Genomic DNA, 27,107 nt, shown 5'->3' on the forward strand with positions numbered 1-27,107 from the left:
GTTGCTTTTCTGCCTCACTTTTCCACCCAGCTGGCATGCTGAAATAGCCCAACCGTGGCTTTGCCCTGATTTATCCTCTCTGAAGGAGGGGGTCCATGTCCCTTGTTACTCCTGTTTTCTGTGCTGGCACCTCTCTGAGCTGCTCGTGAACTCTGAGAGTCCTGTCAGGTACCCGATGTCAAAGCCAGCCCCAACTCCGGGGTCCCCCTTTCTCAGCTCAGGAGGATGCTGGGGTATTTATTGATCTAATTAATGTATCTGCTGGATTTAAGACCCCTCTTCAGAGGAAGCATTATTTTCGCTTATGTGCCAGTTGCTGCAGCTTGGGCTTGTTGCCTCCTTGCTGTGCGTCCCGGAGAAGAGCCCGGCTCCCTCTGCTCTGTAACCCCGAGCCGGCAGCAAGCTGCAGCTGGACACCCCCCCCTCCCCGCCCTAGTTTGCCTCCCTTTCCCCAGACGAAGCAACCCCACCCCCCGCCCCCAGCCTCCCCTCGCCCCCGACCCTCTCCCCAGAGCCCCCGGGGCCGGGCAGGGGGGATCCGCCCGCGCTCCCACCGCCGCGGACCGGGAGCCAGCCGGGGGTGCTCAGGGGGTTCCCGGGGTGCGGAGTCTCGTGTCCCCCCCCCGTCCCGCCCCCCCGCGCAGGGAGCGCCTCCCCGGGCGGGCGCGGCCGCGCTATAAGGGGCGGCGGCGGCGGGGCCGGGCGCGCTATGGGGAGCGAGTGGTGCGGCGCGGCGCTGCTGGCGGCGGGGCCGGGGCGCGGGGCTCTGCTCTTCCTCCTCCTCCTCCTCCTCCTCCTCCTCCTCCTCGTCGTCCTGCTGCTGCTGGGCTGCTCCCGGCCGCTGGCGCTGCGGCGCGGCCCCGGGCAGGTGGGCTACCTGCCGGCCCCCGGGCTGGTCCCGAGGCAAACTGCCCGCCGCGCCCGCCGCCCCGGCGCCCTCCCGCCGCCCTACCCCAACGGCTGGTACCGCCTGCTCGACTCCGCGCAGCTGCCCCGCGGTGCCGTCCGCAGCCTCGCCCTGCTCGGTGAGTGCCAGCCGCCGCATCCCCGACGGGCGTCCCCGACCCGTCCCGGGCAACGGGGAAGAAGAGTCTCGGGATCCTGGCCGACGTGCAGGGCATCCCTGCCCGGGCATCCCCGCTGGGGTACTGGGGAATCCTGGACAACGTCCCTGCCAGGGAAACAGGGCATCCCTGCCCGGACATTCCTGCTGGGGCACAGGGACGTCCCCTGCCCGCACATCCACACTGGGACATCCTCACACAGACATCCTCACCAGGGCGCTGGAGCACTCCAGCCTGGGCATCCTGCTGGGGCACAGGGGTATCCAAACCAGCACCTATGTTGGGGCACTGCAGGAGCCCAGGCTCCTTGCTAGCGTGCAGGGCATCCCTTCCAGGGCATCCCTGCCTGGGCATCCCTGCCTGGGGGCTCTGCTACGGCACTGAGACAACTCTGCCTGGGCATCCCTTCCAGGGCAGTCAGGCCAGCACCCACATAGGGGCACTAAGGGTGTCACAGCCTGGGATTTTGCATGGGCATTGAGTATCCCTCTGGGGCGCTGGGGACATCATGGCACAGGCTCCTTGAGAGTGTGCAGGGCTCCACTCTCTGGGCTCCTTGCTGGGACATCAGAGCATCTCGCTGCCTGGGCTCTTCTCCAAGGCATCGCCACCTGCAGCTCCTCATGTCCTGGGAAGATCAGGATGAGGCTTCACAGCCACATCCAGAGGGGTGTGGTGCTTTTCTAGGGTCCTTTCTCCTTGAAGATGGTTTTGGACTTGTACTGGTGCCTTCGTCATCAGAAGGGATGTTTCTGCATTGAAACCTCTCAGATTCAGTGGTGAAAGTGTGAGGAGGTTTCTATCTTCAAGAGCCATCCTCTTCTCTGAAGTTGTTTGGGTTTGGTTTCTTTTTGTATAATGGGGCCTAAGTAATCCAATATACACGTCCTAGAGAGGCCCCACCAGCCTGTTACGACTCCCTTTGGTTGTCTGCCTGAAGCCTGGTTCCTGGCACTCAGTCCTCTGGGTCTGGCTGAAACATGCAGGTAAAATCACTTCTGGTGGCAGAGTGACAGTAGTGTACCAGTGCCAGGAAGATTATCAGTAAATAAGACAGTTAAACAACCTGTAGCCTCCAGGTTTGTGGATGTGTAATTTATTTTGGAGTCTGTGAGCATAGCCTGGAAATGCAGCCCTGCTCCAGAGGCAGTGAGCCAGAGGAGAAGAAAGATTAAAAATCACTTGACTCAGTGCCTGCAAGACTCATCCTCTGCGATGGGACACCTTCCAAAACATGGCACTGAGCATGCAGGAAAGCCTCATTCTCTCCTGAGATTGTGGAAGTGGGGTAAGAGCTAGGGGGCACCGTGCAGCACTGCTGTCCAGGTGCTTGCTGTGGGGAAGATGCAGACCCCAGTGAGGGTCCTGTGCAGGAAAGCCCAGAGGGGTCCTCTGAGCCAGGTGCCCAGAACTGCACAATGGCCTTGGGGCTCTTTATGTCCCATGTGCTATTCTTGCTACATTTGCTGTTTGTTTTCCATAAAAGAAATAGTCTAATTTAATAGGAAAACATCAGCATGTGGCTGTTAACGCTCTAATAGTCACCTGCAACAGAGGTTTTCAGTATATCTCAGGCCAGGGTACTGTCCTCCCAAGTGAAGAGACATCAGATTTGATGCACAAGCCAGAGCAAAGATCAGCTTCTCTGCTGGCTCCAGAGTGCAAAGGCTGGAGGCAAAAGCAGCACTCACTCAGGAGTCCTGAGTGAGGTTTTTGGATAGCCCATCAAGGGTTGGGCCATGGGCACTGCTTCAGATCTTCAAGGCAGAAGAGCTCCAGACTGCTTGTATGAAGGAAAGGCGAGGCCTTCTTGGAGTAAAACCATCTTAAAACTTTGGTGGGCAAAGCACCAGGCTGCAGGGCTGCTCTGTGGGACATGTGGCTGGGATTCCGCTGGGCTCCAAGTGCTCTGGTCTGACCCATCCAATGCTGCTCCTGTGTTCCCACATGGCTCCTGCTTCTGGTGAACCTGCAACACTTCCAACAACAGGCAGAAACCCTTTCCCTGCCTTCCCCCTTTCCTCGCATTGCTTCAGGGAGCACAAGGGATCAGGTCCAGTGATGGAGAAAGCAAGTCTGAGTGCCAGGGCAACATGGCCCCAGCCACTCTTGAACCGACTCTCCGCTCCTTGCACGGGGCACACCAGAGTCGGGGGCTTCCCTTCACTTCATCAGAAAACTCGCTTTTGCCGAGGAGGTGTCAGTGCTCTGGCTCGCAGCACCTGTCCGGCCCTGCCCGAGGAAGGATTTGCTGCTGAGCTGTAGTGTGGACGGCTCTTGGAGTTCAAAATTTGGGCCCCTCACTCCAAAAAGGCCATTGAATGACTCGAGCGTGTCCAGAGAAGGGCAACGGAGCTGGTGCAGGGTCTGGAGCACAGGTCTGATGGGGAGCGGCTGAGGGAACTGGGGGGGTTTAGTCTGGAGGAGGCTGAGGGGAGACCTCATGGCCCTCTGCAACTCCCTGAAAGGAGGGTGCAGAGATGGGGGATGAGTCTCTTTAATCAAGTAATAAGTGATAGGACAAGAGGTAATGGCCTCAAGTTGCACCAGGGAAGGTTTAGACTGGATATTAGGAAGCATTTCTTTACAGCACGGGTAGTCAGGTGCTGGAATCGGCTGCCCAGGGAGGTGGTGGAGGTGTTCAAGAGTCGGGTCGACACAGCGCTGAGGGATCTGGTGGAGTTGGGATCTGTCAGTGCTGCGTTAAAGGTTGGACTGGATGATCTTCAAGGTCCCTTCCAACTGAGATGATTCTGTGATTCTGTGAAAGCAAATAGATGAAGCACTTCTCCTTCCAGCTACCATTACCAGAGATTCCTGAAATGTATGTGCCTGTGTGCTCTGCTCTTTAACCTCTTGGGCAAAGGGACAGCAACAGAGCACTCTTTAAATGCAGCTATCACTCTTCTCTGTGTATCTCTCCCTTAGCAGGGGAAGCATCCTAAATATCTCAACATTTTTGTGAAGGCACCTTTCATCCTGCAGCTGCAATGGTCTCTGAGAGCTCAAAAACCGGGGCTGAGGGTCAAAGTCATGAGGGTTTAGAGATGACCAGGAGAAATTACACTCCCCCCTGCCTGGAGCAAGGCAGTGCCCCCCAGCAGGCACGTTTCTGCGCTCCAGCACCCCCCTGGGACTCTGGGCAGCTGCCTGGCTCTGCAGGGTGCCAACGTGCTGCATGGGAAAGCCAGGGTGCGACGGGCTGGCTCCCTGCCCTGGGACGGCTTTTAAACGCGGGCAGGGAGCTGACAGCCACCACACCCTGTGCATTTGCTATAGCAGCTGCCATCCCAATTTTGCAAGGCCCTTTTTGCAGGCAGCAAAAGCCTCCTGCCTGCAGCCTGCCCGGCGCGGTTCTCCTGCCCGCAGCCCTGGGCAGCAGCTCCGGCCCCGGCGCTGGCAGCTGCCTGGTGCCATCTCGTGGTTAAATAACTTCTCCGGAGCAGCCCTATTCCTGTCCTGCCACCGGTCTTCCACTAGAAAGGAAAGAATACTTCCAGTATTAATTTTTAGCAGGATATTTCTGCATGTCTTTGCACGGGCAGATGCCTGCAAGGTTGGGTAAGAGCACCAGTGGGTGCTGCCTGTGCAGAATGGGCCGAGCAATGTGTCCCTGACCCTCCCTCATCTGGGGATGTTGTTCTTACAACTTCATAATCTTGTATTTCTGCAGGGGAACAGCTCGCCGCGTTTCGCACCCAGGATGGCCAAGCCTATGTGGTCGACGCTTACTGCCCTCACCTTGGGGCTAACCTCACTGCCGGTGGGCGCGTCGTGGGCAATTGCATCGAATGCCCCTTTCACGGCTGGCAGTTTCAAGGAGAAGACGGAAAATGCACCCACATCCCCTACGCTGAAAAAGGTGAAACATGCCCCAGATCCACAGAAAGCATCTGTGTCCTCATTAAAAGCCACTTCATTAAGGAAAAGTGGTCTTTATAATAATTCACCCTCCTTCCTGCTCCCCTATTTCATGCAGCACCCTAATTGTCCTCCTGGGTTGTCCGTGTTGGGGCTTAATGTTCCTGATGATAACTGGGACTTTAGTTAAATAACCTCCCTTCTTTCTTGTAATAGTCCTGCAACTCCTGCATTCAGCAAGTAGGGCATAAAAGATTTTTAACTTTGAGTTGTCCACTGCACCAGCAGGGATGGATCTGAAGTGCTACTGGATTTCAGGAATGATTCTGTACTCTTATAGTGACAGTTTATACCATGTCAGTGCTTAAAACTGTTGCATTAGCATGATAGAATAATCCCTCAATGGCAATTTTTTCTTCTTTTAAAGCCTGAAGGGAACTTTTGGTTGGAATCCAGGAGAGCTCTAGACATGGTTTGCATTGACTGTGAAGGAAGGGGATCTTACTTAAAGTTCACATGTAACAATTACTTGATCTGGCTGCACTAATTAGTTTAAATCACCAATTCTAGATGTGGCCGGAACCAGTAAACAGACTTACCTTGAGTTTTGCTTTGGCTTGTGCTTCTTAGTTATTTTCCTGAAAAGTTCAACTTTCTCTGTTTGGAATTGATTGGGACAGCAATGAAAACACTGATTAGCAGCAAAAGTCAGTCTTTCTACTAACAGATTATTTTTCCCAAAGTGAAAGAAACATTCCATCTATATGGAATAAGATAAACAATTTATAGATCTCACCAAACAGCAATTCCTTTTGTGTGTGTGTGTGTTATTTTCAGAAAAAAGATTAATGCTGTATTTTTTTCCCCATACATACTCAGTCAGGAGCTGCGCTCAAATGAACACAAAAATGAGAATGAATATTCTGGACATATGCAAATGCTTGCCAGAATGCATTGTTTCATCTGAAATGGCTGTACTCAGAGTCATTGTTATCCGTAGTTATTAAAAGAATGAAACTGCAGACAGCTGCCCTGCTCCTATACAGCCCAAATGGGTCAGGCTGATTTAAACAGATTTAAAAGCCATCTGTGCTCATGCAGGTCACTTTGACAGAGAGGGATTTTGGAGAGCTCGGATGAGCAGCTCCTCCAGCACCGGGCTTGCAGGGGACCAAGAGCCAAGCCGAGCCACAGCGCCCAACGTGGTGCTAGGTGAAGCTGGTGCAGGGTCTGGAGCACAGGTCTGATGGGGAGCGGCTGAGGGAACTGGGGGGGTTTAGTCTGGAGAAGAGGAGGCTGAGGGGAGACCTCATGGCCCTCTACAACTCCCTGAGAGGAGGTTGCAGAGAGGGGGGATGAGTCTCTTGAGCCAAGGAACAAGTGATAGGATGAGAGGAAACACCCTCAAGTTGCACTAGGGGAGGCTTAGATTGGATATTAGGAAAAATTTCCTCGCCGAAAAGGTTGTCAAGCATGGGAACAGGCTGCCCAGGGAAGTGGTTGAGTCACCATCCCTGGAGGTATTTAAAAAAACGTGTAGATGTGGCACTTAGGGACATGGTTTATTGGTGGCCTTGGCAGTGTGAGGTTAATGGTTGGACTCGATGATCTTAAAGGTCTTTTATGTCTGCGTGGGGGCAGATGAAGCCCTCTTTAAAATTCAATGAAGTGTATCCCACCCAAAACACCAGATTTTTTTGATCAGAAATTGCAGTGATGGTCTCCTCCTGCCCCCTCTGATATTCATTGACTAAAAGAGAAACATAATTTCTCCTATTATTTCACCTCCCACATGACTGTACAAGGCTGAATAACAAGGAAGCGCTATCCTCTGTGCTTGTTTGCAAATTAGAAAAAAAAAAAAAAGTAATGAAGTCAAAAGCCTTCCAGTCCAGCTGGAAGCTACATTTTCTGTCAATTGAGTAAATATAAATGCCAAAATTCATTTCACTGGAAGGAGTGCAGATATATTCTTAATGCCACTCATGATACTGCAGTATTGTAACAGAATGACATGAACTCGAGAGGTAGAGATGGATTTTACTCTCTGCACATCTTTAACTTAAAGCATCTCCTTTTAGCTTTTGAGGAGGGTCCGTTGATGCAGCAGACAACGACTTATCTGAACAGTTTTAAGAGTAGTGGAAGAGGCTGCAGAGCAGCCAGCCATGTTGCTTCCTTGAAAAACATATGCAGAACACCCAACTGAATTAAAACTGATTTAAGCAAACCCTCTTCTGTGATATTCAGAAGCTGTTGTCCTTCTTCAACAGCCTGAAAGCTGGAAAGTGTCACCAGAGAGTGTGCCACATGAATACCTCCCATAAAGATGATCTCTGAGCCGTGGTTGAGGAATCTTAGCGCCAGCTTCAGCCTCGGAGATGCCACTTTTAACCAATTCCTTTCTGTCCTCTGCAGTGCCAGAATTTGCGAGGGTGCGGACCTGGCCGTCCTGCGAGGTGAATGGGATGCTGCTGCTCTGGTACCACTGCGAGGGGATCGGTCCAACGTGGGCAGTGCCCGAGCAGCGTGAGATTGTTACCGGAGAGTGGGTGTTCCGTGGGCAGACAGAGCACTTCATTGATGCTCACATCCAGGTAGGGAGCCCTGTCCCTCCATGGGGCACGTCCACACCTGGGTCCTCTCCTATAGTCCAGTTCAGGGACATCTCCTCCCAGTTTACCCATTCAGAGACAGCTCCTCCCAGTTAACCAGGCTCTGCCTGCTCTCAGTCATCGCTGCTGCTGGCAAAGCTCAGACCTAGAAATACATCCCTGCGCCGTATACCGAAAATACGGCATATGTTCCCCAAACACGGATCGTGAGCTTCTCAAGTAGAGAACAGATGTTCTGGGTACTTAAAAGGAATCTGTTAATTTGCTTTGACTTATAACTGATGTAATTTAAAAAAAGATTTTCCAAGAATTGCGGTACTTAGTGTCAGGAGGCTTTTCAATTCATCGATCACCGAAATGAAAGCGCGCAGTTATTTTGCTGTTAATCTTCATAATCACCATCATACGCTGACAAATGTGCCACGGAGAACAAAATGGCTGTTGCCTCCATCGCCTCTCAGTGGAAATGAGTCCAGAAAAGGGGAACCATTTCATCGCGCTAAACAGAAGGGACTGTTGGCTGTGGTCCTTGGAGGGAGGAGGGGTTGGCCGTGGGTGGAGGCTCCTCCGGGACAGCGATGGGAAGCAGCAGCAGTTTTGAAACTGGGCAATCTCTGGAGGTCCTTGGGAGATTTTTTTATGCGTGCCACTGAGCAGAACACTTCTGTCTGTAAAAGTCAGTGACAAAAATGACCCTTAATCTAGAGCGCACTTCCCTCTAAAGGCAGCACCTGCCTGCTGACTAAATCACGACTAAGGTGGGTGGAATAGAAGGGAATGGAGAATTATTAGAAGAAATTAAGAAGGTGCATGAGACACAGGAGATGCAGCTCTGAGAGTGTGCAGAGGAGTTGTGAAAAGCAGGGAGAATTTGGGAGATTGAGGAGATAGTAATATTTATTTCATGTCTGCTTTTCAGTGCAAGCCACTGTACACAGGTCTATACTGGGGCCAGTCTGTGCTACTTGCCAAACTGGTGGAAAGCTGGTGTATCTGAGTAACAAATCTCTAAAAGTGACATATTGTGGGTAGGCTGGTGGAGTTTAAAGGTTTAAAAGTATGTGAAAACTAGTCTAGGAGCACAAGCACAAAAATGCTTTATTTCTTACATTTCTTACATGGCCAAAGGAAGGACTTACTTGGAGTCCCAGGTCATGCAGCTCCAGAAGTTAACGTGCATAGACTTCTTTGAGCTTAAAATGAACTCTCAATTTTCTGAACTTCATGTTTAAATTATTCCTATACACTAGTTAAGAACAGGTCCCAGGTCAGTCTGTGCTGAGGCCTCTTCCTCCACACACTCCGTTGCCTCTTGGTGTGAGCATCTCTGCTGTGCCCTGGGCTGTACCGCCGTCACGCTGCTGCTGTTGCAACACTGCTATGAGGTACAGGCAGCTCACACCCAAGGCAGCTCTTGCCAATGGCAAATTGTTCCCCAATGGCAGGAAATCCCCGAGAATGCGGCTGACTCGGCTCACCTGGCTTTTCTCCATGGGCCAGGTATTCTGGGCGGATCCGATCTGAGATACACAAGGTCCAAGCTGTGGGATTTTATGAAGCACATCTGGAAGGTAAGACCCTAGCTCCCCTCTTAGCCGTGAGGAGGTCAAAGTCTTTCAAACCAGGTCTCCTTTCTGTCTCAAATCATCAGTCGCACCTCACCCCCTCTGCTGCATCCCCCCATCTTCAGGTCCAGTCTGTTTTCCGTGTCTCTGAGGTTCCCTCATCTGTGCTCATCTCTAGATGTTCCTCACCATCCTACTGCTACCTCCCCTCAGCCTGTACTCTCCATCTCTTGGACTGAGCTGACCCTTCTTCACCCCTCCAGGCTGAGTGGTGGCCGGAGCTGGAACCCAACGAGCATTGCTCCCGGCTGCTGGTTCAACACAGCGCAACCGTCTTTGGGAAACACGTCTCCTTGATGGATCTGACGGTTTCAGTCAGGCAGGTATGTCCTGTGCTGGTGACCACCAGCACCCCAAGCTGAAGGGCTTTGTCACCCCAAAGTCTAAGCGAGTCCTTGCCCATCCTGCCCAGTGTAGCTTTCCCTGCCAAGTGCATCAGACACGTGGGTCAAAACTACACACTGGCATTGGGCTGCTCCATGGCTGGGCAGCACAGAGAGAAGGAAGGGTTCATAGGGGCTGCTGTGCCCACAAAACAACTTAAAAAAAAAAAAAAAAGCTAGTACGTGAGAAAACGCTGGTGACAATCCCAAGGGATCTTCACACCACATTGTCCCAGCACTTTACAATACTGAAGTGTGGACCTTTCCAGTCCATGGCAAACATGCCCGGGAAAGGTGTAGCAAGCACTCAGTACAGTGAGAAACATTTTGAGGCTGGTGATCTGTGTGATCCAAAAAACTCAGGGCTTTTCAAACAGCTTTCTGGAAAGCACAAAGATTTGTCAATTTATGAACATTTATGCTAAAGAAATAAATTCATACTAAGGTCAAGAGCTCCTCCTGAAATTAAAAGTTTGCTCATTATTTTCTTATTTTCTGGTGGTTTTGGTTTTTTTCTTTTGGAAACATGTTTATTAACCACGCTTGTCTTTCCCCTCTCCACTTTCAAAAAATCAGAAACAGCATGTCTTGTAGCCCAAGATCAGCCCTGAGTGAGATAATAAAAAGTTGACACAAATTGATAAAGAATTAAAGGAAAATAGAAATAATGCCACTAAACATGAATCAATGGGAACTAGATATTCTCACTTTCATTTTTAGTTGTGGGTTTGGGGTTTTTTTGATGAAATGCTAAGCTTGCCTGATAAAACTATTAACTTTGTTCTCATACATTTTTGAAGGCATTTGACCTATTCCCGTATTACAAATTCAGAACAGCAAAACAAGTCATGATACAAAACTCTGATAAGGGATAGATCTCAGTGTAATTAGGGAATTATCACTAAGTGGATGTTGATTGTATCTCTGTTTAATTCTTAGATCTGTACTATTTAGCACTGATATCAATGAACAGGAGAAAAAAGACATTAAAATAACCTTACAAAGAGTTTGTACCCGACCAAACATTAAAGGAGTAGTAAATAAAGTAGCCAAAAATCCCAGAAATATCTGCAATGCTTCGAAGAACCAAGTGTACGACCATGTATCTGTGTGTCTGGGGGCACGTCAAAGAGCACAGAACAAGTACTTCATGTCATGCAAGATCAGAGGTTGAACCTGATTTCAGCTAAAACCTATCGTGACTGTTGTAGCTGCAAAGGAGAAAGACAGAGCAGGAGCAGGGATGTTGTATTACCTCCCTACCATGTTTCAATCACTAGTACTGAGCTCAGAGCCCAGGACTGGTGTCAACAATCCAGTAAGGTTGTTGACCTGAAGGTAATTCAGTAATGAACAAGATCAAGTGAAAATTTGGAAGCATTTCCTAGGAGATTAGATTTTAAACTGTTTGGGACCAGTAGAACACTGTAAACCCTCATGAATTCCCGTGGGCCCAGAGCAGAGCCATCCAGCCCTGACCCATCTTCCCAGGCCAACACAGGCTGCATGGCTCTGCTGGATTTCCCCTGGCCTGGGGAGCATTAACAGTTGGCAAGTGGTCTGTGACTCACGGCCCTGACAGAGCTTGACTTTGTGCATATCATCTGATGAAAAGATGGAGTAAAGGGGGCCTTGAGCACAGTCTAGGAGACATCTCAAGCAGATCTCAAGCTGTGAGAGCTGCTGTACCAGAGGGCTGGACCACTGAGGACTTTCCCCTGAGTGTGCTCTGTTGCTCTGCAGGTGGGGCCAGGCCTGGTTTTCCTGATCTTTGAACACGCTTTCCTGGGCCAAGGGATCATCCTGCAGACGGTGACTCCCCTGGAGCCTCTCCTGCAGAATGTTGTTCACAAAATCTACTACCAGAAGAACATTCCGGCCATAATCCCCAAGTTCATCCTGAGAGCAGAGTGCATACAGGTAAGGCCTCCGAAGAACAGCAGCTAAACATTGTCCCCTGGAGCTTGGTGGCTAGGAGATGTGAGATTGAGAGCAGTTGCCCACATGGGCTTAGATATATGTGAAAGCAAAGCCTTCGTGGGCAAGATCCTTTCAGTGCTTGGTGCGATCTTTCATTTGTAGTAGCCCAAAGAACTAAACTAGAGGTTTAGTAAAGAGGGTCTCTGCAGTGGGTCATGTGTTGATGGTGGCAGAGGCGCTATCCCTCTCCTGTGGATGAGGAACTCTCAACCTATCCAAGGATGAGGCAACCTCTCCCAAACTGCAGGAAGTCTTTGAGTGAACTAATAACTGCATCCAGATTTTCAGCATCCCAGGCAGGTGCTTTAAGATCATCCTCCTTTGCTGAGAACTGTGCCAAGAAATCCTCCTGTTGTTAAATTATCATGAGATTTGGCAACTCTTGCCCCTCCTGACAGAGGTTTTCCAGGTCCTTACCACTGGAATTCATGGAAGTGGTGAAAGGTCCCTCTGGAGGCCCCCAGTTCAATATCCCAGTTGGAGCAAGACTATTGCCAAATTCAGGTCAAGCATGGCCTTGAAGGCCTCCTCCTTTGGAGAATGCCCCCACATTCTGGGCTGCATCAAGAGAATGTGACCAGCAGGTTGAGGGAGGGGATTCTCCCCCTCTACTCCGCTCTCGTGAGCCCCTCCCGTGCAGTGCTGTGTCCAGCTCTGGGGGCACCAACATCAGAAGGATACGGACCTGCTCAAGCGGGGCCAGAGGAGGCCACAAAGGTGCTCGGGGGGCTGGAGCACCTCCCCTGTGAGGACAGGCTGAGAGAGTTGGGGGGATTCAGCTGGAGAAGAGAAGGCTCTGGGGAGACCTTAGAGCAGCCTTTCAACACTTAAAGGGGGCTACAGGAAAGGTGGGGAGGGACTCTTTATCAGGAAGTGTAGGGACAGGACGAGGGGTAATGGTTTTAAACTGACAGAGGGCAGATTTAGGTTAGATGTAAGGAAGAAATTCTTCCCTGTGATGGTGGTGAGGCCCTGGCACAGGTTGCCCAGAGAAGCTGTGGCTGCCCCCTCCCTGGAAGGGTTCAAGGCCAGGTTGGACAGGGCTTTGGGTAACCTGAGCTAGTGGAAGGTGTCCCTGCCCGTGGCAGGGGAGTTGGGACTAGATGATCTTTAAGGTGCCTTCCAACCCAAACCATTCTGTGATTTCTCAAGCTCCTTGGGTGACCCATTCCATTATTGCTCTACCCATATTGTTAGTTTTTATTTTTAATGTCCATTTTGAACTTCTCAACCTGAAATGTGTGGTTGTTACTTCTCATTATACCAGCTGGCACTACCAAGAAAAATCTGACTCCATCATCCCTGTAATTCCCTTTCAAGCAGTCAAGAGAGTTCATGTCATTCCCTTCTGTCAGGGGTTAAAGCTTGGAAACTGCTTGGGCTGACCAGAGAGGGTTTCACTGGCATTACAGTAAAAATTGTCAAAAGAAGATTTTTCAGATGCCAAAAACCTACCCCAAATAGAACTTAGCTGTGTTAGCCTGTACTGTGTAAATGCTGGCTTAATATTTTGCATCTTACTAATGTGAATGAGCAGCACTCATTTCTGCAGAGACTTGTTCACAAAGGAAAACTCCATAATCTTACTGCACGTGTGTCTGAGCAGAGTTTAAGATGCAGATGCTTAGTTTATAAAGACCTGGTTGGCTGGAGCTACCCAACGAATCAAAAATCTCAGGTGGAGCAACTCCTACCTACACACATCTATTTATTTTTAGTATCTCCTACGGCAGGGGCAGTCTAAGATGTAAGTGGCTTCTTGTTTGGGAGCTACAATGGGCTAAACATCTGTTAACTGTGGGCAGAGCTGTAGTGTTACAAGTTACCAAGCATGAGCTGTTCCACACTGGCCAGTTGGGAGAAATGCTGACAGGTAAATCTAGTGTGCAGGTAGCACGCACAAAACTGCTGGTTCAGCTTCGCCACCTGAATAGGACCGTTCTTCTTCCCCCAGTTTGAGCGTGATATGACCATCTGGAATAACAAACAGTATCTGCCCAAGCCACTGCTGGTCAGAGAGGACTCCAGCATCCAGAAGCACCGTCGCTGGTACGCCCAGTTCTACAGCGAGAAGAGCACAAGGCTCCCAGTGCAGAAGGAGGGCCTGGACTGGTGAGGACCTTGCTGCTGGCTGCAGAAGGTGGCCAGAGGCTCTCAGGTGGCTCCTGCCCACCCTGGGCTGGTGGGCAGTGGTGCTGGGCAGGCATGATCAATATAACAAATACTGGCCCTGGCACAGGGAGCAGAGCCTGAGCCCTGGCGATCCGCTTTTACCTTCTATGCTCAGGGCAATGGAGTCCAAAGGGTGTAACATGCTTGCTCTTGTACCTGTGCTGCAACGTATGAGCTGAGCATGAATTTAAGATTGCCAGAACTGTCTTTAAAGTGCCCTTGCCTCTCGCTGCTGCTATCAGTTTGAGTAGTTATACAAAAAGCTTTTCATGTGGTCTTTTATTGCCCGAAATGTCCTTTCCCAGCCAGGCCCGCTGTTGCTTCTGCATCACCGCCTTGGCTGGGGCAGGGTTCAGCTCTCCAGGGGAGCCTTGGCCGATGTCTGCATGGCATCCGAGGTGTGACTGCAGAGCCCACAGATGTATGCTGCCTTCCTCTCTCTGGCAGCAAGCAGGGCAGCATGGGTTTTAGCTTCCCACCATATCCTTACCATACCTGTGGGCTTCCTCAAGCCTGCTGAGCTCTTGCATGAGTCAATTCCTTATGGAGCTATTGCACCTAGTTGGGAAGAAGAGGGACTATCCTGGTGACCAAACCACTTGGACTGACAACAACTCTGCAGGTCAAGGATGTGAATAAGATCCTGCTTTGGTAGCCCCTGGATTCCAGCAATAGCTTGGGTACATGGTTGGCTGTAAAAATTTGTGTTTCATGGCAAGACCATAGGTATCACTGTCACTGCGATCAGAAATGAAGCTAACACATGGAGACTAGGCTGCAAATCTGACAAAAACTGGTCTAGACTCTCCTGTGCTTTGTGCCTACATGCTCTGTATGAAAGGGCTAAATTCTGCCTTGCTGCATACCCTGGAGAAACCTGTAATCTCCGTAGGCAGAGCCTGCCTTGTATAGTTAGGACTCTGGCAGTTACTCTATGCCACAAGCCAGCAATAGCAAATGCTCAAATCCAGGAGCTTTCCAAGGAGGCTGGTAGCTGCCGTTCTCATGCGCTGTGTGCTTGCTTGTGTCTTGTGAATTCTGCACTTTGCTGAGACTTCTGGTTCCTCCTTCACCATTAATCCAGAGCAGGACCAGGAACGTGCCATCGCAGCCCTCCGCCAGTGCAGAGTCCATCACCCACCCTGGCAGCATCCCAGATGTAAGCTGTGCCTTTACCACTCACATCTGGCTATTGCACTGTCAATATTTCCCTATTAAATTTTTTTAAAAACTGATCTCAAGTTCATGGTTTGTTGTTCTTCACTGTTTCGTGGGGTGTTCTTGCAGGGGAGAAGTGATTCTGCAGCTGGCCCATGCTGTCCTGCTCCAGGAGCCACAGGGAATCTCCAGCAAGGAACTTGAGATAGCAGGAGCTTGGACAAGAAGCATTGCCCAACAGCCTGAGCCTCTTGGGGACCTGAGAGCACTAGTACGTCTCAGTGGCCCTGACCAGGCTCACCTGGGGCATCCACCCACACCCTGCCCATGGCCCAGGAACCCCATTTCAGCTCAGCTCTGGACCTTCAGTCCCTGTCCTGAGCTGTAGGAAGCCTCCAGCTCAGCCACAGACATGGCCATGCCTGGCTGATCTGAACTCTGACCACAGACCGACTTCCCAGCTTGACCTCCCCCCTGTCCCATCACCACAGACCTGCCCAGTGATGGTTGGGCTGTGTCTGGACACCCTCACCAGATCCCAACTCCGAGCTGCAGAGCGACTTTCCAGCTTGACCTCAGACCTGCCTTATCACCATGAGCTTGCCTGATGATAGAGTCTTGTGGTTGAGCCTGTGGCTGTGACCTCTGGGCCTGCCCTGCCCGTCCCACTCCTTTGGCTCCCAGCACCCCATTCCTCAGGGCGCAGCCACCCTCACAGTGACAGGCGATGAAGAAGCAGCAAGAGGCAGAAATTGCAACTACCAGACCAGAAATGTTAGATTACATGGCGTGGGTCGGGGTGTACTATTCACCCACATGTTCAAGGGCGCACAGGCCACCACACACAGACACACACAGGTACAGACCTCTTGCAACACACCTGGGTTGTTGCTCCCTGGCCCTTGCTGTGTTCTCACATACAGGATCTTAGGATGCACAAAACTCCAAGGCAGGCAAATTGTTGAAGATCAGATTAGAGATGAGGAGTTAAATTAGTTTTGCTAGATTCATCAGTCCTTCTGAAATTAGAGGAAACTACGGGATACCTCCAGCAGAGCCTGAATTCTGAGCTACCATTTCCTTTATTACTAAGGCTAAAATAGTCGTGTCCTGTTAAGGCAGAAATTAGAGAATCAGAAAATAAGACAGGATTAGCTTAAGCCTCTTGTTGCCATTTGCAATCTTATTTATCCTTTTAAATGGGTCTAGCAAAAAGGACCATTCAGTGCCAGAAGGCACTGACACGCCAAGGAGCACTGTCCCAACAGTCTTCTATGCCTTTTGGCTATACATTATCCACTTTACATATTTTGATTTTCAAACAAATCCTAACTCCTATCTCGTTAGGATGTGAAGGCATCTAATCTTATTGTTTACTAAAATCACTTTTACAAATCTACTGCAAAGCTACAGCCATTCTTACTATTGTATTGATAGTTGTATTTATTATTGTGGCTTATCTTCACACTTGATCGCTAGCCAAGAGTTTATCCAATTGCCAGAGCTATTGTCATTCCATGTCTTTGGGTTTTTTTTTCCCCAACTAACAAATTCATTACAAATTTCCTAATTCTCAAGCAAAGCGCGTTTTTTTGTTTTTTTTTTTTTTTGAGGGGGAGTGAGGGGCAACGTTAGAAAACCCCAAAGGATATCAAAACAGGACAAAGAAAAAAATACATGAAGGGTGACGGACAATGTACCTTGGATTTTCCAGCAGTAGGCCTGGTCTCTTCCTTTGAACCCTGGTCTATGTACTTGTTCCACTTGGGACAATTCCCTGGTCGTTTCTGGTACGTTTGGAGATGGGTCTTGGAGCTCCTGACGGCATCAGCTGCTGCGTTCCTGCGTGCAGAGCTGCCAGTGACCCCCGCTCGCCAGTGCAGCTCTGGGACCCTGTGAGACACTTCAATGCAGGTCAAGACCGACATAACCTCTAAGCAGATTTCTGTGCCCTTTTGTATTGTGGCTATTATTATAAATAGCTGCCAAGGGCCTTGTCTTGTGGAAAGGAGTCAGCCTGCTCAGTGCCCAAATGCCTCTTTTCCTGGGGTGAAAGCAAGTTTGCAGGTGGCTCTGCTGATACAAGTGAAAACCTTGGACCACGCTGCGCAGAAACATGGTACGTTAAGACCATCTTGCCCAGTATCAGCTTGCACCGCCTCAGCAGCGTAAAAGCTGAACCTGTCCTGGTGGTGTGAACACAAACGCTGCATTACAACACACCAAACCACCCGCCCCTCCAGCTGGCCAAGCAGACCTGGTTCACTTTCTGCTACATACAAACGTCTCGCTGGTGAGAGAGGAGCAGGTTTACTGCACTGGCAACCAAGTGCAAGACAGAAAATGCTCTGGAAAACGCTTTCAGGAGGTTTGGGTGCACAAGGGATGCAGGGAGGAGCCCGCTGCAGAGCTGCACAGCTGACGAGGTCCATCAAAGAGACTGCTGCTGGGACACGGGTCACTCTAATGGACGTTTTCCCTCTTCACAACAAGACACTTGGCACTGGGTGATGTCCCATTCATGTGCTTGAAAAATACAAAACCCCGGACACTTTTTTTTTTTTTCCTAAAGGTTGTTTTATTGTAAAACCATAAATACAACACTGACATGAAAATCCTCAAGCAACGGATGCTTTCTTACAGTTACAGTTTGTCTTCTGCCTTGGCATCAACTCTGAAAAGAATGTTGCAGAAACATGTCTCTAAGATATCTCCAAATAACCAAGCTCTGGCCTGGAGCGCTCAGCTTGTTTGGAAGCTAAGTGGAACTATTCCTCCTCTCTTGTGGAATATTTCCATTCAGACAGCAACAGACTTGTAAAAACAGCAACATTTAAACACCTTGATTTTTTTTTTTTCTTTAATAATCCTTTTCATTTGACGTCAGTCTAAGTTTCAAACAGCACTGAATTTATTTAGCTGTAAAAAAAAACAAAACAAAACAAAACAAAATCCTAAAAAGAAAAAAAATCAGAAGAACTTGAGTTGGCCTCAAGCGTTCATATATCACAATGAAAATCAGCAACTCAACCCCGTGCAATATTGCTCTCTATTGAGTCATTCGATCCACACCAACAATACATGAGACTTCAAACAGGTTTTGTTTTGTTTATTAACACAGCAAGTGTGACATTAGATAACCTTTTAAATACAGTACATGGTACAGTGCGGGGCCAGCTGCCCGCACTTTTCCCCATTATGAAGACAAAGCCAGCGGTGGCGGTTTATAAAAATATTGTGTTGCTACAAAAGTATAAATTAATGCTACCGGTATTAAGAAATATTAAACACATAAAACTTATAAGGATTAAGAAAAATATTCATTAATACCTGTAGAAAACTCTGGCCTAAAAAAGATATTTTTTGTATATTTTTTGTATATTTTTTTTGTATTTTTTAAGATGACATGAGATTCTTGCACTCGCAGGTAGAGACACACGCAGGTGCATCTGTGGTATTGCCTAGAACATCTGCATCTACAGAAAGGAAGGAAATGCACACAAGTTACTGAGGGGAGGGAAGGTGAGGAGGGAAAGGAGAACATTAATTGTTTGCTTGATGAAACAACAAGAACTCAGCTCCCAACAGGAGGTTTCAAAAAACGAACATACAAACGAGGAACAGCTTCTCTTTTCAGACTGGCTGCAAACAAGGATTTCCTGATGGTTTGGTTTGTCGGCATGACACTTTCTAGCTACGGCGTGGACCAGAATCCTCACGGTCTGGACGATGTGCGTTCCTCCTGGACTTACAGCCTTGGCTAGTCACCTGTCACAAATTTTTTCAGTTCATCCGTTATCAGTTTTCCTTTTAAATAATTAAAAAAAAAAAAAATTAAAGTCCCAGTAAGTTTAAAGGGACCATGGAAAACAGCTCCTAAGACTGTTGCTCCTTCCAGAATACATGTCTCCTTCCTTGAGCGGAAAGGTCCTTCTCCATAGATAGCAAGAAAAAAAAAAAATCCCTCCTCCCACCCCCCAGCCCACTGGAAAAAAAAATACCATCCTATCCACACACATTGCAGAGACCGCCACAAGAACCCCCAGAAGACTGAAAACAAGCATTCAAGGCTGATGAGGCTGGAAGTGTCTTTTTAAGGAACTTTGGTTGTAAAAAGCAAGGATTTGACATGCCTGTACTCATCAACTCCACTGTAAAATATTCCTATTGTTAAGGCTGCGCTGCTCACCTGGGTACCAAGACACGCTGACCACTGTCAATGACGCTAGAACGATGGGAAGGGAGAAAATCCTTTCAGTCAGTGGTTGATGTTGTGCATCAATGAGCCATTTACGTGACCCATTTCAGAAGCTATTCTAAAAAATTCAAACTCAGCTGCCTACAGATCATCAAACCCTAAAGGGTCTACTGGATACACCGTTGTCTAATGTGAGCAAAACTCTTCTGTCAGGTTATAAAACAAAGGACTCTAACAGGAGTAGTAAAAAACCCAACTAACCAGCCAAACAAAAAACAAAATTAAACAGAAATCCCCCAAACATTCAATATATAAAATTAAATTTCAGGGCAATACACTCTCATTGGTTTACCATTTCTGGCCTAGCATAAGCAAACTATCCCACAGCTCTAACGAAGCATTCAACTTGGAGCTGTGCTTGGGTTTCTCTCTATTTTATTGTTTTGTTCAGTGACATTTCCAGAAGCCCCAGGAAGATGATAACCCGTGGCACGGGGACAGGTCCCATGCACTGTAGAAAGGGAGTTCTTATTGCTACGGAGCAACACCTTCAGAAGTATCTGACACAGCACATTGTGTCTCAGCCGATGTTTCTGGGTATTCCCAACGGATCCCACGGACTCACGATCATAGTGTAGCACTGAAAATGCACAGCAGAAGCAGCAAAACATTTAATACTCTCCCTCACCCCGACTCTTTCACCTTGGCAGTATAAGACATTTGCTTCTCAACTGGTGTTTTCTCCTCTGCCCCTCCTGCTGGCTGACCTCCCTCCTTCATGAAACCCGGTTAAGGTATATACTGGAGTGCTGGGAAGGGTTTGGTGCTGGTGGTGAGTGGGAGGATGTGGAGGAGGATGCTCTGTGAACCCTCCTGGACCTACCGGGCAGGACTGGCATTTTCCACCTCTACATCCAGTCTCTTTTCTCTCAGCAAGTCCAAAGCAGCCTTGTGCCTTACGGAGTGTGCTCCACGTAGCTGCACAGCCTTGTTTTAAATGATAGGACTCAAAAAACATTCCCGTAACAGACTCCTCCCAGATGAACAGATTTCTCCTCCCTGAAAAGGTTTCCCAGAATTTGCCTTTAGTGTCTTTTTGTTCATTTTCATCTCATTACTTCTAATTATTCCATAGGCAACAACTTGTCCCTTCCTGCGTGTGCTCCCTCTGAATGCCCACAGGAGCTCCTCTCCACCTCCTTCAGCCAGAGAGATGCAATTAGAGATCTGATTCTTTCCTCAGTACAAAGCAGCAGTCCCAGCCTTTGAATCACTCGTTGGCTGCTCTTTTACTGTCTTTTGATTTATCAGTAACTTGGTGCTGTCTACAAATGCACACAGCATTCTCTGTGAAGCACAATGTCTCAGTCACCCTGCTCCTGTGCAACAGTACGTGCTGGCTTGCCTACCCCGGGGTCCAGAAAGTGGAAATGGTCCCTCAGACTGGGAAAGGCTGAGTGGCCTCATCCACCAATATAAATGTACGTGGGAATTTCTTCTCATACTGAATTTTCTACGTTATTGCAAGCAGTTGGAGAAAACCAAACCAATCAACCTGAGACATCTCACTGAATACTGCATTAACTCAGATACCACAATTCAGAGCTCAAGCAATTTTCAGAAGTGTCTCCCCTCTATTTTCAGTCATTTCTGAGCTTTGAGTGTATCTGCCACAACTTCGTTTACAAAATTCACATAAGGATCATGACTCCCTGAGCTGCTTCTGGACGTATTCTCTGATCAGCGGGGGAGAACACCCAGGAAGCGCAGTTAAACCAGTGCAGGTGGTTCACGTGGATGCTTAAACCAATTTATCTCAAAGTTAAACTGGTTTAACCAGCAATTAACAGACAACTGAATTAGACAAAACCTGAGCCCACAGTCAGTTTTCACAGAAAGTTTTCCAGATTGCACTAGTTCACATACAACCAAATCAGTTTTCTTAGAACAGATATGTATCTTTGATAAAAGGGAAGTTTACTTCCATCTAAAACTGACCCAGATGCAAGACACCAAGACCATCCTGCGAGCCAGAATACAACTACTGTCTGCTGCTAGAGACATGGGGAGAAGAGACAGGCACAGGAGACAAATCGGGGCTCCATGTTCTCCACTGACCCTCTGGCTGCTGTACTCACACATAAACAACCTTCTGTTTTGGAGAGCTCTGTCTTTGCGTACCACCTTCTCAGTATCTAGTAGCAAGGATCTTCAGACAGGACTGGAAGGCCCTTCATTCTCTACAGTTTATCTTCTGTTGGTGCTTGCTCCCCACCTGAAGATCACAACCCCTCCCAAAGCAAACTGTGAAGTCAGAAGTCTGCAAGGTCAGGCACAGAGTAAGCAGCAGAAACACAAGAATGCCTGGAGGACACATACGCTGTTTTTGTGTTCCAACACATTTCTCAAGTGCAAGTAAACAAACAAGCAGAAGGCAAATTCCTGACACGACCTACCAGAGGATGATCCTAATTCTGAGGAATTCTCCCAGCTCAAAGGGAGCAGAACCTCATGACAGCTCTGGCCAAACTAAGAGGCCCTCTCCTCTCCAGTCTACCATCACAGGATGGGCAATACTCCTTACCACACAAGTGCTGCTCCATACCACTGAGCCATCACAAAATGGAATCATAGAATAGTTTGGGTTGGAGTAACCTGGCAAATAGCTTCCAAAATTCAGACCTTGGTAAAGAATCTATGCTCCCTAGAATGCAAATCCAAGTCTTGAAGAGGGAAGGAGAAATAGGAGCAAAAAAGCTTGGCATTTAGGGTAAATACATACGCTCCAGATGTGCTTCTCTCCTTTTAATGAAGCGTTATCAGACAAAAGTCAGCCTGTGAGCAAATACAGCAAGAATAGCTCCTCTGAGCTGAACACCCTGTAACCACGTTTAAGAGTCAAGAAAAGCTGTGGCTTCTTCCACTGAGTCGCTGGAGAAGGGGGCTGGCCAACAAGCTTCTCTTCTCACCCACTTTAGGGCTTTAGGTTTCATCTTGCTTTTTCAGCTGCTGAGTTTTTAAGTCTTTGGGAGAATCTCACCATCACTAGTGCAACTATAACCAAAGTTGCCTTGGAGGGAACAGTCACTCAGATGGGGGAGAGGGCCAGTCTGTCCCTCTCTTTTGTTGTCACAGCAAGAAAGCTCCAGATCTGATGCTAAAACCACACTGTAAAAAGGGGAAGGGGAGATGGGCTGGGAGGTAAGGGTGGCTGTGGCCTTTCTGTTTGCATGCCCTGGCTGTGCAGCCATGGTCCAGCTCACTGCTGTGCACAGCCTTGCGTCAAATGGGTGCACAAATTACTGCAATTTTACCTCATTCTCAATTTCAGAGCTTTAAATCTGTGCTAACTCTGCTTTGTCCACTTCCCCACCCTTAATGCCTTGCAGACAGACAACACAATGAGCCTGAGTTGGCAAATCCCACAGAAGTTAGCAGCCTGTCCCTTAGCAAAGGGGTGTTGGGTTTTGGAGCTTTCTTTTCAAAGGAACGCGAGGGTTTTGCACATTCGCCTGAGCATCGACGAGCCTCGGAGTGGCTCTCAGGATCTCAGGAGAACCAAGCAAAAAGGTGTAACATAACATTAGGAGAAAGAACTATAAATCCTGTCTCCAGTTCTGCCTATCAGCTGAGCTGCACAGTACACACTGTAGCCTCAAAAGCCAATTTTGCTTTGGATTCATCCTCCAGCCAAGTTTTCTTGCTGCAGGATACCTTGTGCTTTTCAGTGGGAACAGCAGCACAGCACAAATGCTTTGTAATTGGCACACATGTCTCTTAGGATTTTTGTTTGTAGTTTGAGACTGAGTTTTCGTTTGTTACAGGTTTCTCCTGTACCGCAAGTGCAAACAGATGTGTAACCACAGGCCCAGCTGGTGGCTGGGCAGGCAGGATTTGTACGGGAGAAAATAAAACCAGCAAGAAGAAAAGTTGGCCCTACAACCAATACGACCATTTGCAAAAGCCACTGCCAGAGAAATAAGATGTCCAAGTGCCTCTGCCTTGGCAGCTCATCTTCAAGTGCTGCTACCCCTGCAGCTGTCAGCAGGGTTGCAGACTCCGTCTTTTAAGATATCCATATGCAAAACTTAGATTTAGGAGACAACTAGTTTTGCCCTGATGCCAGTAACAGTGCCAAGAGGTCAATCCAAATGCTACACTCAAGCTAACAGTAGGTCCTGTTTCCAGGCTGAAAAGGGCAAGACAGCTGGGTGCAAAGAGCTATCCTCAGTGACCTTGACCTAGGGAAGGTCTCTAGCATGCAAGCTGTTCCCCTTGGCAAGGAAGCTGTCAGTTAGTGCCTGTCAGGTTCAAGGCATCTGCACACAAAGCCTGAGAGATTGGGTTTGCCATTTCTCATGTCTTGGGACTTGCAACTCCTATTACAACCAGAGATGGGATGGGCAGATGGGATCTTGGTTTAACATCTGTTCAACAGCAGCACTTCGAAGAGGGCCCCCAGTCTCACCACTGCATTGTCAGCAACAACACCCTTGCACTGTAGAAGGGCTTCAGCCTTCAGCCTGTCTGCTTGGAGCTGAGCGAGTCCGTCCTCCTGAACCTCTGATACTGCTCTGCTGCCACTGTGCCTGCAGCTCCAGAGCACACTACTGGAAGCAGAAGAGACTACTTCAAAAATAAGAATTTGCTTCAGTTTGCTTCCAGGATACAAGTCCCAGTGATGAAAAATTAACAGTTTGGCACCAGAAGCTGGGAACTGTCCAAGAGGCACCAAACCTGACAGCCTGCAGAGATCCTGTCCAGCAGCCCATGAACTGTGCCTACGGGCACTGGACACAGCAGAGCACTGACCTTGGTGGACAGCAGAGTGACTGAGATGTTTCTGCATTATGATGATCTCTAATTGCATTTGGGGTGAGCCAGTAAGTGTGAACGTTTAAGGGCCCATGGCCTTCCCAGCCAGAACGATTCAGCAACGTAACAAGTAGTGTAATGCACTGTAGGTATTAAAAAGACATTCGTGCTACTAGAGGAAACCATTCCAAATAAAATGGGAAGATATTCTTTGCACTCAATCAGGAGCACTTACATTCAGAAGGATCTTTGAGCCCATGCACTTCTCTAAGCTTCCTTCAAACCCCAGTTTGACAAAACTGATGATCTTTGTTCCCCTGAAAAATCATACACCTTGGTTTGTCCTTGGCCTTGTGAAGGTTATTTTGAGTGTGTGTACTGAGAAACTTTTTTACAAAAAGTTTAGGTACAAGGGTTCTCAATGGCAGCTGGCAGACCCTGGCAAGCTGGCTGGTGGCCCACAGACATCTGTGCTGTCACCACTCGCTTGCTTTTCCTGGTTTCTAGCTTTCCCATATAAGCAACTGCTGTGGTTCCCATAACGACATTATTTAATCGCAAATGGGCTACTCTAGAACAAGTTTGAGAACCCCCGATGTACAAAAATTCACAGAGAACTTAATTAGCACTGGGAATTCAGAAAAGAAGTTATGCTGTAAAAAAATAAATCCAAGAAATGTAACAATTACACACATTTTCTGCCATGAGCCATTTCTCTTTGTTTTAAATCAAACTTATAATCACTAGCTAACATGTTAAACTCAAAACCAGGAGTGGAGACAGAAGAGTAACTTTTGTTTTTTTGGAAAAAACATGTACGAAAACATTAAAAATAAAATTAAAAAAACCCTTAAAGTCTCCCTTCCTGATTTCTAAAGATATTGGTGTTCATAAAACACAGCTGCCCTGATAACATGCACCATATGTCAAGAAGGCTGCAGACAAATGCCCTCAAGGTGTACAGTTATTCAAAGGAGCAAAGTCCAGTGCAGAACTGGTCTGTTCAATGTAGTCTGATTATCCATGGCAAGATGGCCCAGGGGACAAGAGGAGAGGTGGGGTGGAGGAGAAACAAAAGAAACTTCAAGTCACTTTAGATCTCAGCTGCCTGAAGACTTTAGAACATCAGCCTCCCATTCGTCTGCCCACTTGAAAACATTAGAAAGTCTGTCAAGTCCACACACTATCTATGGAAAGGAGCACGTTCCTGGCAGAGGGCTGTCTCTCTCACGTGCTCAGCTTTCCTTTCAAACTTAATTTTATATATATTTATATTTTTATATATATATAAAAAAGCACTTGGTTTCCAGGGGCATTCATAATGAGGTCCACAGTGTTTAGAACTTAAAATTCTTTTTCTTTGTTTGGAACAGTGTTTTAAAGTTTTGTTTTAATTAAAAGACAGTCTTAAAGCATGTTGGACTTCAAAAACATGAGTTTGTTCATGTCTTCTGGACTGAGTAGCCGTCTCCTTTTGATTAAGAGAGCCTGCTCACACATATTTACACATTCGCTTCTGGCACCAACAGCAGGCACTGCTAAGAGCCAAAAGGCTAGCTTGGCTAGTTTTGTATGCTTTTGGGTAACACACGACCAGTACTGAAACAGGTCAGGGGTGGCCTGGAAAAGAGGTTCTTGCAAATAATCATAGACTTCATTTTTCCCAAACCAATCTTCTTCCTGAGCTGCTGTGGCTTCCCCTGCTGCCCGAGGCTTCTTGGTTGAAGGTTCAAATTCTGTTTCTTCTGCCCAGGACTCTTTCACCTCATTGATCAACTCACAGACCTTGCCAATGATCTCTTCGTGCTGGTATGGTGGGACGGGCCGCAACTTCTGCTGAGGGTCTAAGATCATGGCTACCTTGTGTGCCGAATGAACTTTGAAGTTCTCCTTCAGCGCCTCCAAGAAGAGGTGGCAGAGTTTGCTGACTACGCCAGCATCGTTAGCTTTGGAAGTGAACAGTTTCTCCAGTTTGACGTAGGTGGGCAGTACCAGCTGCAAGGTGGGCCGGCTCTCATTGCTCAACTCAATCACCGCCTGTTTCACCGGAGCCAAAATGGCTGCCAGGTTGCTGAGCAGGTGTTTGTTCAGGTTTTGGATGAGGTTCATCTTCTTGGCCCTGCTGTAGAACTCGCAGATCTGCTCGTAGCGCTCATGGACGAGCAGGAGGGAGTCGGTGACTGAGTTCCAGCAGGGCGGGGGTGAGGTCTCTTCCAGGGAGCCAAAGGTCTCCTTTGAGAGGCCTGTGGATCCTGCCAGATCTTCACAGACATTCAGGAGCTCGATCACTTCGTGCATATTGCGAGCCTGTAGTGTTCGCTTGTTCAGCACACTCTGCACTACTGAGTTCAAGGCACAGGCCGAACAACGCAAGCACATGCCTGCCTTGGAGAACGCAGAGGAATTGACTTTGCAGTCTGTGACGTACACCGTCCTGATCTCTGACATCACAAACTCTGAGAGCACATTCTGTACCCAGTGGTGGATAAAATCACCATTATCTCGAATGTCTACGCCCTTAATTCCCAGGACATAGCTCTTGATGTGGTTGCCTTCCACCTGATAAGCTGTCAGGATGTAGCAAGAATCGGGGCCGATGCTCTGAGAGTGGCAAGTGACACCGATGCCAAGGCAGGCATTGCTGCCCAGGGCGCAGGTGACCTTCACCTTCACTTGGTTGTACATCCGAGGCAGATGCTTCAGTGCCAGTGTGTTGAAATTGCCAAGGATTTCGGTGACAGAGAAGGCACCATAGCGAGCTCCACTATCCACCAGGGTCTGTGCTAGTTTGATGAATTCCTTCCCGCTCACCACGCTCAGAGCCCCAAGGTCAGTGCACATCACCCTCAGGAGCCTCTCGGCAATGTTCTGCCGCTCCTTCTCTGGGATCGCGCTGTTCCCTACTGAACCACTCGCGGATGCTGCAGTGAAATACAAGGAGGGAGAGAAAGTACCATATGAGCATTGCTGCTCTGCAACAGGAGAGAGGAGGAAGTCACAGAACAATTCTCAGAGAGTTCCAAAGAGGTGGACCATGCCCAGATGATGGGAGAGACATCTCCAACCCTGGATTTCTTCCCCCAATGGTTTCTGGAGAGAGGAACCTCCAGACACAGGCCTTGCGCTTCCTTAGAGCAGCACGAAGCTTATCTGCATGTTTCCCCTGGTGTGGGGACTGAGACAGAGCACACACTATCTACTCACAATCCAGTGCATTAACCAATGGCATCTCTGTG

At 48.5% G+C, this 27,107-nt stretch overlaps 2 protein-coding genes across 9 annotated transcripts in view; one reads left to right on the plus strand and one right to left on the minus strand.

The window, feature by feature from the left end:
* The first annotated feature begins 709 nt into the window (after window positions 1-709).
* Window positions 710-13,644, plus strand: LOC141953142 (cholesterol 7-desaturase nvd-like). Its single transcript, XM_074891472.1, has 7 exons — window positions 710-1,025; window positions 4,738-4,926; window positions 7,344-7,522; window positions 8,986-9,111; window positions 9,369-9,488; window positions 11,292-11,468; window positions 13,483-13,644. The coding sequence occupies exons 1-7, from the start codon at window positions 710-712 to the stop codon at window positions 13,642-13,644; spliced, it is 1,269 nt and encodes a 422-aa protein (XP_074747573.1).
* A 4,307-nt stretch (window positions 13,645-17,951) lies between these two features.
* ZNF618 (zinc finger protein 618) overlaps window positions 17,952-27,107 on the minus strand; it is a 163,160-nt gene continuing 154,004 nt past the window's right edge. For all 8 annotated transcript variants that reach the window (XM_074891586.1, XM_074891582.1, XM_074891581.1 and 5 more), the window contains one exon: window positions 17,952-26,792. In XM_074891586.1, the coding sequence (XP_074747687.1) occupies window positions 25,279-26,792 (1,514 nt within the window). In that variant the 3' untranslated portion in view covers window positions 17,952-25,278. The remainder of the gene's footprint in view (window positions 26,793-27,107) is intronic.

The sequence above is a fragment of the Strix uralensis genome, chromosome 21, assembly GCF_047716275.1.
Source record: "Strix uralensis isolate ZFMK-TIS-50842 chromosome 21, bStrUra1, whole genome shotgun sequence".
In the NCBI taxonomy this organism is placed as follows: Eukaryota; Metazoa; Chordata; class Aves; order Strigiformes; family Strigidae; genus Strix; species Strix uralensis.

Excerpts from the sequence above, each read along its gene's own strand:
- LOC141953142 (XM_074891472.1), top strand. The coding sequence starts at position 710 with ATGGGGAGCGAGTGGTGCGGCGCGGCGCTGCTGGCGGCGGGGCCGGGG. Across the intron at positions 4,927-7,343 it reads CATCCCCTACGCTGAAAAAG|TGCCAGAATTTGCGAGGGTG; the intron begins GTGAAACATGCC and ends TGTCCTCTGCAG. Across the intron at positions 9,489-11,291 it reads TGACGGTTTCAGTCAGGCAG|GTGGGGCCAGGCCTGGTTTT; the intron begins GTATGTCCTGTG and ends GTTGCTCTGCAG.